Source organism: Gymnodraco acuticeps, unplaced genomic scaffold (genome assembly GCF_902827175.1).
Source record: "Gymnodraco acuticeps unplaced genomic scaffold, fGymAcu1.1, whole genome shotgun sequence".
In the NCBI taxonomy this organism is placed as follows: Eukaryota; Metazoa; Chordata; class Actinopteri; order Perciformes; family Bathydraconidae; genus Gymnodraco; species Gymnodraco acuticeps.
In genome coordinates, this window is record NW_022992222.1 from 3,065,943 (window position 1) to 3,082,778 (window position 16,836).

The window sequence follows — 16,836 nt, forward strand, 5'->3', positions numbered from 1 at the left end:
TGGGAGAAGTTCGGAGAAGACATGGAGAAGGACTTTCGGGCGGCACCAAAGTTGTTCTGGAAAACTGTCCGACACCTCAGGAGGGGGAAGCAGGGAACCATCCAAGCTGTGTACAGTAAGGATGGGACGTTGTTGACCTCAACTGATGGAGTGTTAGGGCGTTGGAAGGAACACTTTCAGGAACTCCTGAACCCGACAACTCCGCCCTCTATGTTAGAGGCAGAGCTGGAGTATGACGGGGGATCAACACCAATCTCCCGGGGGGAGGTCACTGAGGTCGTCAAACAACTCCACAGTGGCAAAGCCCCGGGGGTGGATGAGATCCGCCCAGAAATGCTGAAGGCTCTGGGTGTTGAGGGACTGTCATGGTTGACACGTCTCATCAACATTGCGTGGAAGTCGGAAACAGTACCGAAGGAGTGGCAGACCGGGGTGGTGGTTCCCCTTTTTAAAAAGGGGGATCAGAGGGTGTTTGCCAATTACAGAGGCATCACACTACTCAGCCTCCCCGCGAAAGTTTACTCTAAGGTACTCGAAAGGAGGGTCAGGCCGATTGTCAAACCTCAGATTGAGGAGGAACAATGCGGATTCCGTCCTGGGCATGGAACGATGGATCAGCTTTTTACTCTCGCAAGGATCCTGGAGGGGGCCTGGGAGTACGCTTATCCGGTCTACATGTGTTTTTTAGACTTGGAGAAGGCGTATGACCGAGTTCCCAGGGAGTTACTGTGGGAGGTGCTGCGGGAGTATGGGGTGAGGGGGTCTCTACTCAGGGCCATCCAATCTCTGTACTCCCAAAGCGAGAGCTGTGTCCGGGTCCTCGGCAGTAAGTTGGACCCATTTCTGGTGAGGGTTGGCCTCCGCCAGGGCTGCGCTTTGTCACCAATCCTGTTTGTAATATACATGGATCGGATTTCGAGGCGTAGTCATGGGGGAGAGGGTCTGGGGTTCTAATGGCTTCATCGGTCTGCGACCTTCAGCACTCACTGGATCGGTTCGCAACCGAGTGTGAAGCGGCTGGGATGAGGATCAGCACTTCCAAATCTGAGGCCATGGTTCTCAGCAGGAAACCGATGGACTGTCCACTCCAAGTAGGGAATGAGTCCTTACCCCAAGTGAAGGAGTTCAAGTATCTTGGGGTCTTGTTCTCGAGTGAGGGAACAATGGAGCGTGAGATGGGCCGGAGAATCGGAGCAGCGGGAGCGGTACTGCAGTCGCTTTACCGCACCGTTGTGACGAAAAGGGAGCTGAGCCAGAAGGCAAAGCTCTCTGTCTACCGGGCCATTTTCGTTCCTACCCTCACCTATGGTCATGAAGGATGGGTCATGACCGAAAGAACGAGATCGCGGATACAAGCGGCCGAGAGGGGTTTTCTCCGCAGGGTGGCTGGTGTCTCCCTTAGGGATAAGGTGAGAAGTTCGGTCATCCGGGAGGGACTCGGAGTTGAGCCGCTCCTCCTTCGCGTCGAAAGGAGCCAGTTGAGGTGGTTCGGGCACCTAGTTAGGATGCCACCTGGGCGCCTCCCAGGGTGTTCCAGGCACGTCCAGCTGGGAAGAGACCAAGGGGTAGACCTAGGACCAGGTGGAGGGATTATATCTCTTCGCTGGCCTGGGAGCGCCTTGGGATCCCCCAGTCAGAGCTGGTTGATGTCGCCAGGGAAAAGAAAGTTTGGGGCTCTCTGCTGGAACTGCTACCCCCGCGACCCGACCACGGATAAGTGGGAGAAGATGGATGACTTACATACTCAATACTGTGGGCAATCCCCACAGGAGCAATTTGGGGTGAAGTGTCTCAGGGACACAACGACATGCTGACTGCAGTGGGGTTTGAACCTGTGCTCCCCTGATCCCAACACCTGCGCACAACTCACTGCACCACACGCCTCCCATCATTCTTTTAAGCTTAAATATTGATTTAAGAATTCCCCATGAAAGCATTCAGCATACAGGCCAGACAATTCCATTACTTCGCAAACATTTCTGTTTTTGACAATGACAATTAGTGTAATTGTTGGCGCCGCACGGAATGGCCGCCTGTTACAGCAGCTCCTTCTCACTAAACTAAGTAGTTTCCTTATATTTACGAAAAAAAAGGTATTATGATTATTTCTAGACAGGGGGTTTTGTGCTTCAGTTTATGTACAGGTCTCATTATTTAATATAAATAAAGTTATGCCCTACTGTACAACGTTCAGTTAATGGTGCCCGGTCTGCGGTTAAGGAACTTTATGAGTTGATCATTTCAAAGAGGTTATCTGTATGAAGTCCTGTTGGGCTGTCTATAAACGTTGGTCAACATGTGGCTCTGCTTAAAGGGGGAAAACCCTCCTCTAGCAAGGGGAAGTACGCTTTGCTTATTTAGCAAATTTAGCAAAAACGATTTTGACCTATGTGGAGATGTTGTAGCTAGACTCGAGGAATATGTGGACATAAGGCTGAGGAATGCACATATATCATTTTAAAATACTCCTTATACTGGGATGTAGCCATGTAAACTTCCCTACCCTTACCCTTAAAGTAATACAACCTACCATGTACAAAATATAGTTAGAAAAGGAGTCTTAAAACCTTTGCACCTGGCAAAACAACAACGGAGAACAGGGCACTGGCATGCGACATGTCTGCAGCTGGTGTACTAGTTGCTGTGCCTTCCTGTGCTTTAGCCTGAGGAAGAACGTTTGTTTAATCAAGGATGCAGAGCCGCAGGTTGGTGTCTGCCAGTCTATGGACCTGCGTGCAAAATCCAAGGCACACTCTATTAATGCAGGCCCCCTTCCACTTCACCACCGCGGCTGGTTCTGTTAAGCAACAATTCCTGGTCTTTGTTGTTGTACATTTGACTCCCTCCTGACCTGAATAAAATGCCTGGCTGAAACAGAAGTAAGACTTTAAGAAGGCACATTCTGCAGTGACTAGACTGCACTTTTCATGGCTGTATGAACAAAGCAATATTTGAAAGCCTATGTAACCTGTAAAGGTTGTACTTCCATGACCCCCATTTCCCTCTGGAACCGTGCCAGTACATCTTTGACTGGCTGCCAGTGGTTGGTAACGGATCTACAGCACATCCTCTCGTCTCCTTGTTTGACTCTTCTCCGCTGGAAAAAAAACATTTCCATATGTCTAAGTTCGCCTCCTCTTGCGGCCTCAGGAACGGCAAAGAAAAGCAGAACAGGACAGTCTTGCAGCACACAAATAGAATTGTGTAACATTATATCAGAACATTGTGAACCAGCACAAGCAATGAGTTATGCGATCACATTATAACAGTATTGTCCCTGCCTCAGCGGCAGCCATTTCCTGTCTGTTTTTCCCTAAAGGGGTTTATTTGCTTTTAGTATTTTGGCACTTGTTTGTTTCAAATGTGGATACATAAATTAAAACCAAACGTACTACTACGTAATGTGTGCTTTATTAAAACTACAAATGCAATGATTTACACAAAACACCTGTTTGGAAGGCTCCAATGAAAGCACAAAGTGTGTTCATTACAGTGCGTTTGTAAATAAGGGTTTGAAAAGGGGTTCTTACTTGCTTATTGTCTAAAAGCTTATTCGAAGAAAGTGTTCGTCAAAAAGCAGACACGCCCTAAGAAAATAGATGACATGAGGAACCTTTTAAATGCTAAGCGCTGGACATTGTTCAACATAGTAACACTAAAGTTAGTGGCTTACCTTAAAGACAATATACACTATATGGAACTCAATATTCTCCATATCATTAAATACAATATGGCAGACCCCCAGAAGATAAGAGGGTTAAAAATAAGTCTTTACAAAAGACTATTTTAAGAGCCCCCTTGGTGGGTTCTAGATACAACTCAAAGAATATAAAAATGTTCTTTGTAGAACCCAATGGATGGGTTCAATGGTACTTGACCACTTAGAATGTGGATATCTCATTTACTAATTTACCTAAACAATTTCCTAACTTCGGATAAATAAAGTATTTGTCAATCTAGATATGATTCAGATAAAACCCCCACAGATGTTTCCAGGCAAAAGCCTCTTTCTACAAGGAGTATGTAATGTAATGGGTTTTCCAATGGGCCCAGGCTGAAGAACCCTATATGTTCTAGAAATCAGGGCAGAATCACATTTAGGTTCACAAAACATCAAACCGCTCCCACTGCAGTTTTTCTTTTCTAGCAATGGGATCAAATGAATCTCATTTTCCTAAAACTACACATAGTAACTTTTTCATTAATGAATGACACTGTTTTATTGTTGTTGAAAGAAAATTGCACTTTTGGTCTGAGTAAGACACCCAGTTAATTGTTAAGATCACTTAAAACATTCTGGTCATTTATAGTACACAATATTAATGAATATTGTCCATGTTATTAGTCCATAAGGTAATCCAATGTTATTTTCTTTTCCCAGGGGACATTATATTCAATGCACAGTTTCCAGAATTGCCTCCAGATTTTATTTTCGGAGAAGATGCTGAGTTTCTTCCGGAGCCTTCAGAACTGCCAGTGAGTATCTCCACTCATGAGAATCCATTTTTGTGGACTCAAAAAGCCAGACCTTTTTCAATGTTTCTTTTTTGACCACATTGCATGGTTCTCCTATGCGCTCCTAAATGTCAGACAGATGTGTCAAATTTCAGATCAGGACTTCAGCAGTGGCGCATGCACCCTTTGTAATAGCAAACTAGCCACCATGGGTGTGCACTGTTAAATGGAAATGTTGCATTTCATTATGCCATGCCATAAACTCTGTTTTGACTTACTGGTTATCTGCTAATCTGATTATCTCTGTCAAGTCGTGATTCAATAGCAAGCTAGCCCAAACAGGATAAAGGGGCTGTATTAGTTTGCTTAGAACATGTTTGTCAAGCTACCCTGTAATAAAGCCTATAGATTACCCAGCACTTGGATGATTGGTATTAATAACAGATCATTAAAAAGATTAGGAGGTTCATGATAGCTAGACTTCCAGGAAATGTACCTCTTGTTGTTTTTAATGTTTCAAGTGTTGACATAAATGTTGACTTTAACCAGATAAAAGTATGAGATAATGATATCTTGACTAATTGCACGTCTAGTTTCAGAACTGGTTTTCAAGGACTGATTGCATCAGTGGTGGCTAGGTGTGGTTTTAATGTTTGTGTAGTATTACAATCTGCAGCAAAACAAAAAAGGGGTTATTACATCACTAAACGTTCCAGAAAACCTGTATTTATGCATTATCCACGATTAATATTCCGCCATTATTTTAAATGTTCAGATCTTGCCATTTCTTTTTCAAAGTAAGATATGTCTTGTTAATATATTCTCACCTTTTTCAGAGGTACAAACCAGAAAGGTGTAGAATAAGTAACTCAAAATGTTAGTACCAGAACAAAAGCTCAAATCTTTTTTGTATGCCCTTCCCAGGCATTGTGGTTCCTCTCAAGACTTATACTCCATTTTGAAGCAAATATAGCAACAACAGAAAAAGCTTTTAGCTACAGTATCAGAGGTTACTTTATGCATACAAGCTTATCTTTGAATCTTTCTGCAATGTCTGTGAATAGCAACTACTGTATGTTTAAGGTCAGGGACAGGTATTGGTTATGGCAAGTATAATATTGCTCAGATATGATTAAGGTTAAACAACCAAAACACTTAGTTAAGGTAAGGGGAAATTGTAGTCAGGGTTAATAAACAGGCAAAAGCTCATTCTAACTCTGTGGCTGACTAGAATTTCAATGCCTTGCATGAAATTCAAGCCATTTTTTCATAACTCTGGATAACATCCAAACTAGATTCACCGGAGGTTCACTTTCACCCATGTATCACCCAACAGGAGAGTGTCCCACTTACTGGAAATGCTCTGTTTGGTTTAGGTGCATGAGTTGAGAAATGACGTGCTTCATTAATGAGTCAAAACGTCCAAGTCCAAGTTTGCCCCTACTGACAGAAGTTCCCGAATTTCGTTGTCTCTCCATTGAAACATTTCCGTTGGCCTCTTTTCTTAAATTACCTTTCTTCTTCTTTAGATATTAGTTTTCTCTAATGCCCACTCACTTACCTTGAATTCGGAGAATTAGTGGATCTATGCAAACAAGTGTGAATTCGGACATTACACAGACTTGGTTCTAGAAAGCTAGCACGGTAAAGTACGTTGGATGTCAGAGTCCCAACCCATTTGGAAATGTATGTTCTCCCATTCAGTTCCTCCGGGTAATAATGTAATTGAATTTTGCCAATGACCTCCACACCCTTACTTTTGCTTCATAGGACTTCCTGTATTGGTACTAGACGTTGGTGGCAATCTTGGGATGCAGAGTCTCGCAATGTTGACCTAATTCCTTTGGAAACTAGACCTTTCATGTTGCACTAGTTCTAAATCTATTAAATAAATGACCTTGTGCATTGTTGACTGGTAATTCTCTGCCATTGATTATGTCAACTAGGGAGATCTGCAGTGTACTTCCTTGTTGTTGAGTTGCTGCCATGCCCTTATCCAGTGCTATTTTTGAGATATCCTAGCACAGAGAAGCTAAATTCCCCTGCTTGTGTCAGAGTCTGGGAGCAGAGCGGGTAGTATTGCTCACCGTCTCACAATTCCAGCTGTGCACATAAGGGGAAGTACCTCTGCTGAGCCAGTGCTCGGCAGCCGTTCGCATGTTTATTTTCCTCACTTATTTTCTCGCTGTGTTTTGCTTTCCTAATCCTCCTTTATCTAACTCTCTGCCTGAGATCCTCCTCTTCTACTTACTCCTTTTTCGAGTATATTTTCAGTAAGTACAACCCCTCTTAGTCTTTAAAACGCTCAATTCCAAGCAACTCCATGAAATTTCCACCACTATCCCCTGGGAAATATTAAACATCAGTACTGGCAGTGTGAATACGGAGGAATCATTTTATAAGAAACAGACGAGGTGTCGTTTTGCTAGATCACAACACATACTTCAAGAAACATCTTATGTACTTATTAAAACAAACTGGTACTTATTATTGAGAAGTAAAAATACTGTTTGCTCTTGAGATACCGTAACTGTTTATAGATCAAATCCATGTGCAGTACACTTCACTTTTGGCCCTCACAAGAATGTGTTTCTAGCCGTTGTTATCCAGTGGGGGTAAACATTAAGCTAATTTTAGGTTCTCTGTCAGTGGTTGGTCAAATTCTCGATGTCTCAGCAACACATCGCTCTTGTTTACAGCCGGCCAAGGGTATCATTAGCTTCTCTGTTTAGCCTAGTGTTTTTCTCTGCTGTCACCACTCTTTGAGAAGGTTTGTTATCCAAGCTTCTGTTTAGAAGAGAAATGTTTTAAAAAACAATAACACTAAAACATGCATATGATACATCCAGGGGCACCATGCATGGTACGGTGTCCTTATTGGAAATCTTGAAGCGTAACCTGTCCCAATCAACAAACCTTCCTGTGCCCGATTGTCCTGCATACAATCTAGTACAGAATCAATCCTCTTTGCAGATTCTTATAATAAGAGTTTTATATCTGCATAAACTCTTTAGAACATCTTAGTATTATTGTCAGCCATATAAACATGCACGGCGATAATTAGGTACCTTCTAAGCGTGATTGAAATAGCATATTTTTTTATCACTTTTATTATTAAGCATTTACTATGTTTTTCCCATATAGTTGAAACAGATTTACCTCTATTTTTCACATTATTTTATGTATATTGTAAAATTGTCAGATAGAGCTAAATATATGTTTTTAAGTTCTGTATAATACGTTTGTATGGATAGCTAACTTGTGCTGTTTACAAGTCTTGCTTTAGCTGCCTTTGCATGTTATTTTCCCACCTTGTAACTAGTTAGCTTAGGCTACCATATTGTAACAAATAGTCAGAATTAAGTAAATTATTCTTTACATATATTATACATTTTCTATAAGCTTCCTTATCAAGAACTCCAGCAGCCTAATCAGTTGGTCTGGTCAAATATGACATTATCTAACAGTAGCTCAGCATTTAAAGTGAAGACAGAGAGCTGCCAAGATTCTCAGTTTAGATCATATCTGTTATCTTCAGCTTGAATTACCACATGTGTCTGCCAAGCATGGTTGGCAATGGCATAATATTCTGAATGTAATCATAACAGTAATGTGAATAATATTTAATTTGTCTGGTTTAATATAATTTGTCAGTAGCACAATACATTCAGATTTGTTTTTCTTTTACCTTTACATATGTCGAATAAGAAAAGATCCAAAGATTTCCCAAAAAAAACCATGAAACTTATATGTCTAAAATATGGATTCTCATAACATGGTCATTTTAATTTGTAGCCCTTACTGGGTGTACAGCTCAGACGTATTGTATCTGTTTCAGTAGGGTGGAGTAATTGGCCTTTACTAAATGTATAGTGGGTCAATATAGTATTGAGTCAATACCGCTGAATTTATTCTCTCAAACAAAACAGCAACATTAATGAAAAATCTTCAAAACCTTAGTAATTACTAAGAAAAGTACTTTCAACGTTGAAACCACAATGCAGGACACAGACTTAATTACACAGAGGACTAAACCTTTTATTGCAGTTCTATGAGCAAAGTCCAAATGTATTGGGGTTCCCCGTTGCATTGTTGCTAGGGTGCAAACATCAATGGCAAGTGCAAAATAGGCTAAATAGCATCCAGATCACAGCTAATTGGCCACCAGGGCAGATCCAAAGACTTGCTTTGAACTGGTCACTCATGTTAACTTGCACTAGCTCCATGAATCTATATAGCTTGCGGAGAGTCATGTGCCGGGCTAATGGGTTTATTCAGGGTAGACAGGGAGCCATTGTTCACTTTAACATGGAAATAAATCTTAAAGTGATTAGCGAGTGCCTTCCTACGTGTAATCATGACTTAACCACTCTGACACTTTTATAGCTGTCGACCTGAACATTTAATTGATTCCAGTCGGTAGTTATAAGGCAACTTGTGACAGATTCCTTAATTGCGGAGAACATATAAAAAAGTTATAAATAGTACAGAACAGGCAATGTGGATTTTACCATGGGAACTGAACTAAAGTTGGTTGAAAGGCCCAGTATAGTCTTATTGAAGGAAAGCATGTTTACACTACATTTGTTCCACTCAGTAAATAAGGACACATCGCCAAAACTATTGGAAAATCATATAAGTATGCAACCATTCATCACCAGTTTGTTATTGAAACCGTCACAGAATAACAATTCCCAGATGCTTATCAGGGACAACACCCTATTCCAGTCAGTCCTGCAGCCTAGTGATCATTTAACGTAAGCCTAGCAGAGAGGAGTTGACCCAACTTAATGACAGGAATACAAAAGAGTAACTACCCACGAGACGAGTTGCTTGGAAAAATGAGCAGAGAGGAGGAAATGACAGAGGCAGGAAAGGAGGGAGGAGAGCAATATTACTTAAATCTCTTACGTAGAAGATGTGTCGTTGCATAACGTGGTTATTTCTTTCTTCCCTTATTCAGTGGATGATGAGGATTTCGTTTCAGACAGAGGGTGAAAAGAGGTGCTGCAGCACAGACAGTATGAGAAAAATAAAGAGCTTTCTGAACATTAAAGCATGGAGACATGTCACAGTAGAGGATCAAAATACAAATATGAACCTGAAAATGAGCAGAATTGGGCCCATTTTAATTAAACGGTATAACCAATGTGTGAGTTAAACTATATAAATAGCCAAGAAAGGACAATAACACCATAAAGGTGTTTTTTTCAATCCAGTAAATATAATGCATGTGCAATGAATCCATTGAACAAATCTACATTATCTATATTTATTTATATTTTACTGGCATTTAAAGTGAACCTCTAGCTGTCTTCGAACAGACTTGTCACATGTGGAGTAACTGCACTGTGTAATATTTAACAGTACATTTACTTGTAATACCTCATTTATACAGTGGCTTGCGCCCAAATGAAATGCACTCTTTATCTTCTAGCATGAGATAGGAGTAAGTATGCAGTACATACAAACAGTTATCTCTAAAGGCACCTTACTTTTTACTCACCTAATACTACTATTTGTCAGGCCCTCTGTCCCCTGCTTTGTCTGTAATGTATCATTTGTCTAGTCTACACTTGTCCACTGATGCGTGCAGGCATTGAACATTTTGGGAGTTCCCCAGTGATTTGCATCTTTCTGAGTCTGTGTGTATGCGTCCAAGAACAGGGGTTACCCAGCACTGATGGCCTCTGTAGATACAACATCAACATGTTTCCACTTATTGCCCTTTGGTGCAGACGCCGGCTCTATCTAGCTACGCTGTACTGTATATTCCAGAAACCAATGGTCTCTATTTCATAGTGTGGATTTGTTGGTGTTTGGCGCTGTTCCCCATCTGAGCAACAATTAATTACCTCAATTTGTTTAATTAGCTGAGCAATTTATTGATTTAACATGAACAAGGAACACTCATTTTGAATTGTGTAGGACATAGTTACTGCTGGTGGGTTCAGCCTACGGATATACCTATTTTATAATATGTCAACTTCACCAGGCTTGTCAAGTGATGATAGATGTTTCTATTTATGTTTTAAATTACACTCCAGGTTCTTCTAAACCTTCTAACATACTGTTTGAGTCGGAGTGACCTGCTTTGACATTTTATTGCTGTTAAAATCCTGAATTTCCTTCAATTTTTACCCTGAAATTGGGTGTTATTTCTTTTAGTGACTCAAAATACAGATAATTTTGATAATAATGATACAGTTACAGCATCACAGGATGCAGCTCAAAGTGCTTTCGCGAAATGGCAAACAAGAAAAAGGAAACAAGAAATTCAATTCAGGATAAATGTTCAAAACTATCAGCAAACATGCAGCAGATGTACATGATAAATAAGATGCCAAGGAATACAATGGGATAAAATAGTCAAGACAATAATTACATTAAAATAAGTAATTATAAGTATCAACAAGAAGAATTGAAAGGCCAAATTAAAGCGGGATGTTGCTAATTAAAAGCTAATCTGAAATCTATCAATGAAAAATACAATGAAAAGATCAAAATCCACAATGACTTGAAGCCACTGAAAGGTCCAAAACCAATTAAAACGTGTGCCTTGCTCAAGGGCACCACGGCAGGGCAGGAGGTGAACTGGGACCTCTCCAAGTAGCAGTCCACACTCCATATTTTAGGTCTGGTCGGGGACTTGAACCGGCAACCCTACAGCTCCCAGTCCAAGCCCCTACTGACTGAGCCACTGCCAGTCCAAGACTCCTAGGAGAAGTTATGGCTTCAGACAATGAGACATTGTTTATAATTGAGATATCGGGACAACTCCCACTACTCCAACTAGGAAAAGGAAACATTCCCAACTTCACGTTACCCCCTGGTAATCCTGAATGCCAAGTATTGGTGAGCACTTCCTATCTGCTGCTCCGGCTCGTCCCCTGTTAATATTCCAACAATGGACCGCCGACGGCCCATAAAGCAGGATTATGTCAACCTGGGCATAGTGTACCAACTGTTGCTCCTGCTTCCTTCCTGCTACAGGGAATAATGCATTCCAACTTTTATTGGAGTGTATTATTGGCAAGGTTTTGTGACAGGTCTGGGAATGCTTTTAGTATGCCGGCTATTTGTTTGCTACCAAGGATGTCTGGTGCAAAGCAGTTTGGCAATTCTTAAACACCAACTGATGGATGGGAAGAAACAAGAGACATAAGAGCCAAGGGAGAGTATAGGATCATTCCTAACATTGGATTGATACTGGGCTATAACAGTCACTTAATTAACATTAAAGTAGTCAGAAAAGTGCTTTTTCTGTCAACAAGTTGTAGTGTTTTGGACACAACAACACAAATCACGGTTTAAAAAAACCATTGGGCTGAGAATGCCAAGTGTCTTAAACACATGACAAGAGCAATTTAGCATGATCTTAGACTTGGCACTCTCCGGGGGCGAAACAGGGTGTGAGCCCACACTTGAATTAGAGACTAACAGAGATTAATTTAATACTTGGGAGTTTTTGTTTTTTTAATGCCTAACACTTTCAAGTCTACAGCGATTTATTGGATCAGGTTGCCAGCATCTATAAAAATCACATTTGGCCTATATAATTATCTTGCATTTTCAGATGCCAGTCCCTCTCTCATTGGCCTAAGATACATATTGGATGGGAGATGGTACAGACGGATGGCACAGGAAGACATAATTCTGTCAACTTGGGTCTATTCAGTGTGAAGATGCCCAAATTAGGTGTACAATTTGTTCTTAAAGGAAAACACTGTTTCTGTTGAGTTCTTCCCTTATACATACTCACAATACTTCAGGCTCACCTCAATTGTAGCGTAAAGGAATCACTGCTTTATGACAAATGCCTATTAGTGTCAATAAGTCACTCATTTAACTAGAGTAGTTCTGTCTCTATCCAACAATACTTCATGGTATTGTGTTTTCTGCAATGCCAATGGTGTGGCTCTATTCTTTTCAGTCTGTAGATCTGTCCGAAATATATATATAGATATATTATATAGTTTCAGTTACATTTTCTCCAGACATTCAGGGTCCCAGTAGGATAACTTGTAACAACTGTGATGATCCTCTGACCTTTTTCTCCATCGCCACCAGCAAGGAGACATTTTTGGTCCAATTATTTGACAACTATTGAATGGATTGCCATGAAATATGGGTTCCATTTATGTTCCTCTCAGAAATAATTTATTTTTTAGTGAAACAGAAAGAGCCAACCTTAATATATGCAACAGATATTTGAGTTCCCTAGAGCAGTGGTTGTCAACTGGTCAGGCCTCGGGACCCACTTTTTCCTTTGTCAATAAATCGTGTCCCGAAATGTTGAACCACTCAAATCTATTCAACAAAAAATGGTGCTGTAATATACACTTTTCACACATGCTGAAAACCCAACCGCAGAAGAGGGGCCTGGGGGGATTGTCCCCCAGGAGATTTTCAGAAATACTAACATATAAACTACGCATTCTGGTACACTCTGAGAAGAAAATAAATAAATCTATTACTACCCGACATATTAATAATATTGTATGCCATTGTTTGTTTTTCACTTAGTTCTGACAGCTGAACCTGCTGCTCCACACAGAGAGAAGAGCAAAGAGGAGATAGTCTGTGTGAATTACTTTAAATTGTGGGTAAGGGTAGATAGCTCCCATTGTTCTGTGACCTGTCAATCATAAAACCGGGGGGTCATATTTCATTATGTGTTCATTTTTATCTGAAGTTGTACCCATGGATATATAAAGAATAATTAGTTCTACCGCAAAGTTATTCTCCGTGGGGACTTCCGGCAACAATCTTGATTCTAAACTGAAGTTTTCAAAACCGTTTATGGTCTCCGGTACTTCCAATCCAATGCCTACTGCATGCACAGCGTTAGAAAATCGGGCCTTCAAAATAAAAGTTAGACTTTTTCCCCAAAAAAAAAGACATTTCTTTTTTTCGATTTCTTTTTCTTCACTCACACATCTGCGACCCACCGTTTGGGAACCACTGCCCGAGAGCAGTGGTTCCCAAACGGTGTGCCGTGAGGCAAGTCCGGGTGTGCCGTGGGATTTTGTGACAACCATACGTTATTATTGCAATATACAACTACACAAAAATAATAATTTTTTTATTTACTATATCAGTATTTTGTAGGTTTATATGTACGTAATCTGCGCGACTTGCGCGTCCACATCTCCACGTGCAGTGCTGCATAAACATGGCTGAGTCAGCGATAACTTTCGAGGGGTGGAGGTATGCCCATTATTTTGAGTTCGTCCGAAGAATAGACAGGAATGTGACGGTGAGGTGCAAACTGTGTCCAGGCCAGAAGCTGTTATCCACTGCTGCAAACACCACGTCAAACCTCAACAAACACCTGCAAAGAACACATGCTAAGGTGAAGCTAACGCACACGCTATTTGTTGTTTGTTTATATCACGTAGTCTGTTCTTCTTCTGGGCGACTGTGGCTGCGAGGGGGTGCTGTCGTCTTTCAACCAGAAGGTTGTGGGTTCGATCCCAGCCCGTGCAGCTAACATGTCGATGTATCCTTGGGCAAGATACTTAACCCTGAGTTGCTCCCGTACTGCTCTGTATGAATGGGTGTGAATGGGTGAATGACATGTAGTATGTAAAGCGCTTTGAGGGGTCGTAAAGACTGGATAAAGCGCTATATAAGTACAGTCCATTTACCATTTACCATTCTTCTCTGTCTTCCGGTTGTTGCCTGTTTTGAATGACAAATACACACTACCGCCGCCTGCTGGTAAGGAAAGTTATTGCCACTCACGCATGCGCAGTTCGTACGTGCTCGGCGAGTAAAGTAACGAGTTACTTTATGTAGATAGTAACGAAGTAGTGTAATATATTACTTTTTTTTAAAAAGTAATATGTAATATATTACATTTTTTTAGTAACGACCCCATCTCTGGAGTTGGCGTTCTCTACTCTGATTTACATGAAGAACAGCAGGAGGCCACGGCTCTCTGTTGAACAGGACTTGCGAGTGGCCCTCTCCTCAGTGCCACCAAGGATTAAAACATTCTGCGCGCCCCGACAGGCACATGTATCTCACTAATTTGTTAGTCGGCAAAATATTTACAAAAGGACATGTTTCAATGCTGATTGCTGAAATGTTACATTTATAATTTGTAGTTCAGGACCATGGACAATGCAGCTTCCTTGCATTGACAGTTCTCTGTGCTGAATTTCTGCTGAGTTTCCTTTGCCTCATTTTTAATGTTGTGACCTTTCTGGTTAAAATGAGTGTGTTGCTGCTTTGATGAAGCCTAATTTGATAAAGTTTCAAATTAATTTCTGAAATATTTCGTTAATAAATATTTCATGAGTAATATAGTTGTCTTTGTCACATTTTATTTGGCATCAGTAAATAATTATGCACATTTACAGATATTTTACATGATATGAGTGAAATCCTTCCTAGCCTCGGAAAACGAAGAATGGTGCAACAGGCTAACAGGTGTGCAGGTGTGCGTCATATGCGAGGCCCCGCCTTAAATGGAGCGCGATTTCCGCCAAAATGTTTGGAAATTGGTCCGTGCGCAAAGCATTGTGGGGATTTTAAGACCACGGAGGATACACATGTGCAGCCTCGAAATTTCCCGCAACAAAGGACGCCGGCCTCGGTAGAATTCCAAGGATCCTGGACATTGGAACAGTCCTTCGGCGGGACTCGATGACGTAGCATCCTTGAAATAGTGGTTCTGGAGGAGCCTTCCTCAACATTGAGAAACACCCAGAATGTATCAATTCATCCAATACTTTATCACAAAATTCACATCAGCCTTAGCTATACTTAACGTCTAGTGATTGTTGTCAGATATCGTCATTCTCAAACAATAAACAAGATTAACATTTGTATCTGTTAAACATCAAGATGTTCGCATTGTAAGTGTTAGCACTTTGGCTTGCTAATTTTTGCAGTTAGCTCACGGCATTGCTAGCATCACTGTAGTCTTTTAATCGAGTGGAATGGAAGATTGTTTCACCGCAGATGCTTAAAAAAATGATATGTATCCCATCAAATCCCTTGTGTGGTGTTCGGGTCAAATTGACCCGATTTCCATTTTCAATGAATAAAAAAAAAAAGGATATTTTCGTTCAACCTGAAACTCAATGGCCGGGGCTTATTTATTGTGAAGGACATGTGGAAATGTTTTTATTTTTTTCCACTTATGAAAAAATGCCCATCCGCATTTATGTCCTTCATAAGAGGTTCGGGTCAATCTGACCCGGATACAATACCAGGACAGAGAGACAGAGAAAAACACACAGAAACACACAAACTAAAGACACACACACACACACACACACACAGACACACACACAATTGTATGCATAGAGAAGCTGTTTGATCCTATTTTCCCTTGATCTTTACCCTTTGTTGTGTGTACACAAAACTATCCTAGAACATTATAAACATTTTAGATCTTCCAGAAATGTATAAACATTTTACATTTTCTCGCACTGTCCCCCCTCGCACCTGCATGCCGGAGGAGGGACTAAACAGAGACATAACCTCAGTGTAGTAACAGTGTAGTGCAGAACTACAATTATCTACCAACAAAATGGCCAAAAGATATTCTGCTCAGAGCCTTGGAGCTAATAATGGATGAGAGTGAGTGGAATGCATTAGAGGAACACGGTGAAGTGGGACAGGAAGACATTTCTGAAGATGTGGAGGTAAACTCAGAATTTGACAGCAAATTGGAAGATGAACTTGACTCAGAGCCAGCCGCAAGAAGACCCCCACAGTCAGCTTCTGGAAGACCCCCACAACCAGCTGTGAGGTCTGTGGACCCTCAAAGGACTCAAAGACACAGACTACATGCAGCAACTGCAACAAGTACATCTGTGCTATACACACGAAGAAGTTCTGCACATCATGTGTTTCCTAAACGGACCTGCCCATTGACTCACATGATGTTCTGCAGCGTCACTTCATTAATATGTTTTTCGGATATACTGTATTTTATGAATAGTGACTGTTAATTGTTTTTATTTGCTTTGTGTTTATATCTGTTCTATGTAATCTATATGGATGTTTCATTCCCTCTATATTTCACAGCCAAATACTTTTGGATGTGGTTCTTGAGTTCCAATTGCTGATAAATTGCTTTATTTCCTTCAGGGCTTTGATTATTATATGACAGATTAAAAATAATAAACATTAATGAAAAAATGTTTCATTTACATTAGTCCTAGAAAAGCATGAGCAAAATGTAAACTTAGTTTTTATTACAGTGTATTTTTTTTTAACATAAATTACATTTTTATCACAAAAAACGATGGACACTTCCATTGTTAAATTTGATCTAGCAAAGAGTATTTTCAAAAACTAATCATATATTTCATTTATATTGTTGGGGAATTAGTTAAAGACAATATATATAAGGAATTGTGC

The 16,836-nt window shown here is 40.7% G+C and overlaps 1 protein-coding gene across 3 annotated transcripts in view; it reads left to right on the forward strand.

The window, feature by feature from the left end:
• The window catches only part of babam2 (BRISC and BRCA1 A complex member 2), an 88,272-nt gene that overhangs the window by 5,643 nt on the left and 65,793 nt on the right, over nt 1-16,836 (forward strand). For all 3 annotated transcript variants that reach the window (XM_034205953.1, XM_034205955.1, XM_034205954.1), the window contains exon 4: nt 4,382-4,476. In XM_034205953.1, the coding sequence (XP_034061844.1) occupies nt 4,382-4,476 (95 nt within the window). The remainder of the gene's footprint in view (nt 1-4,381; nt 4,477-16,836) is intronic.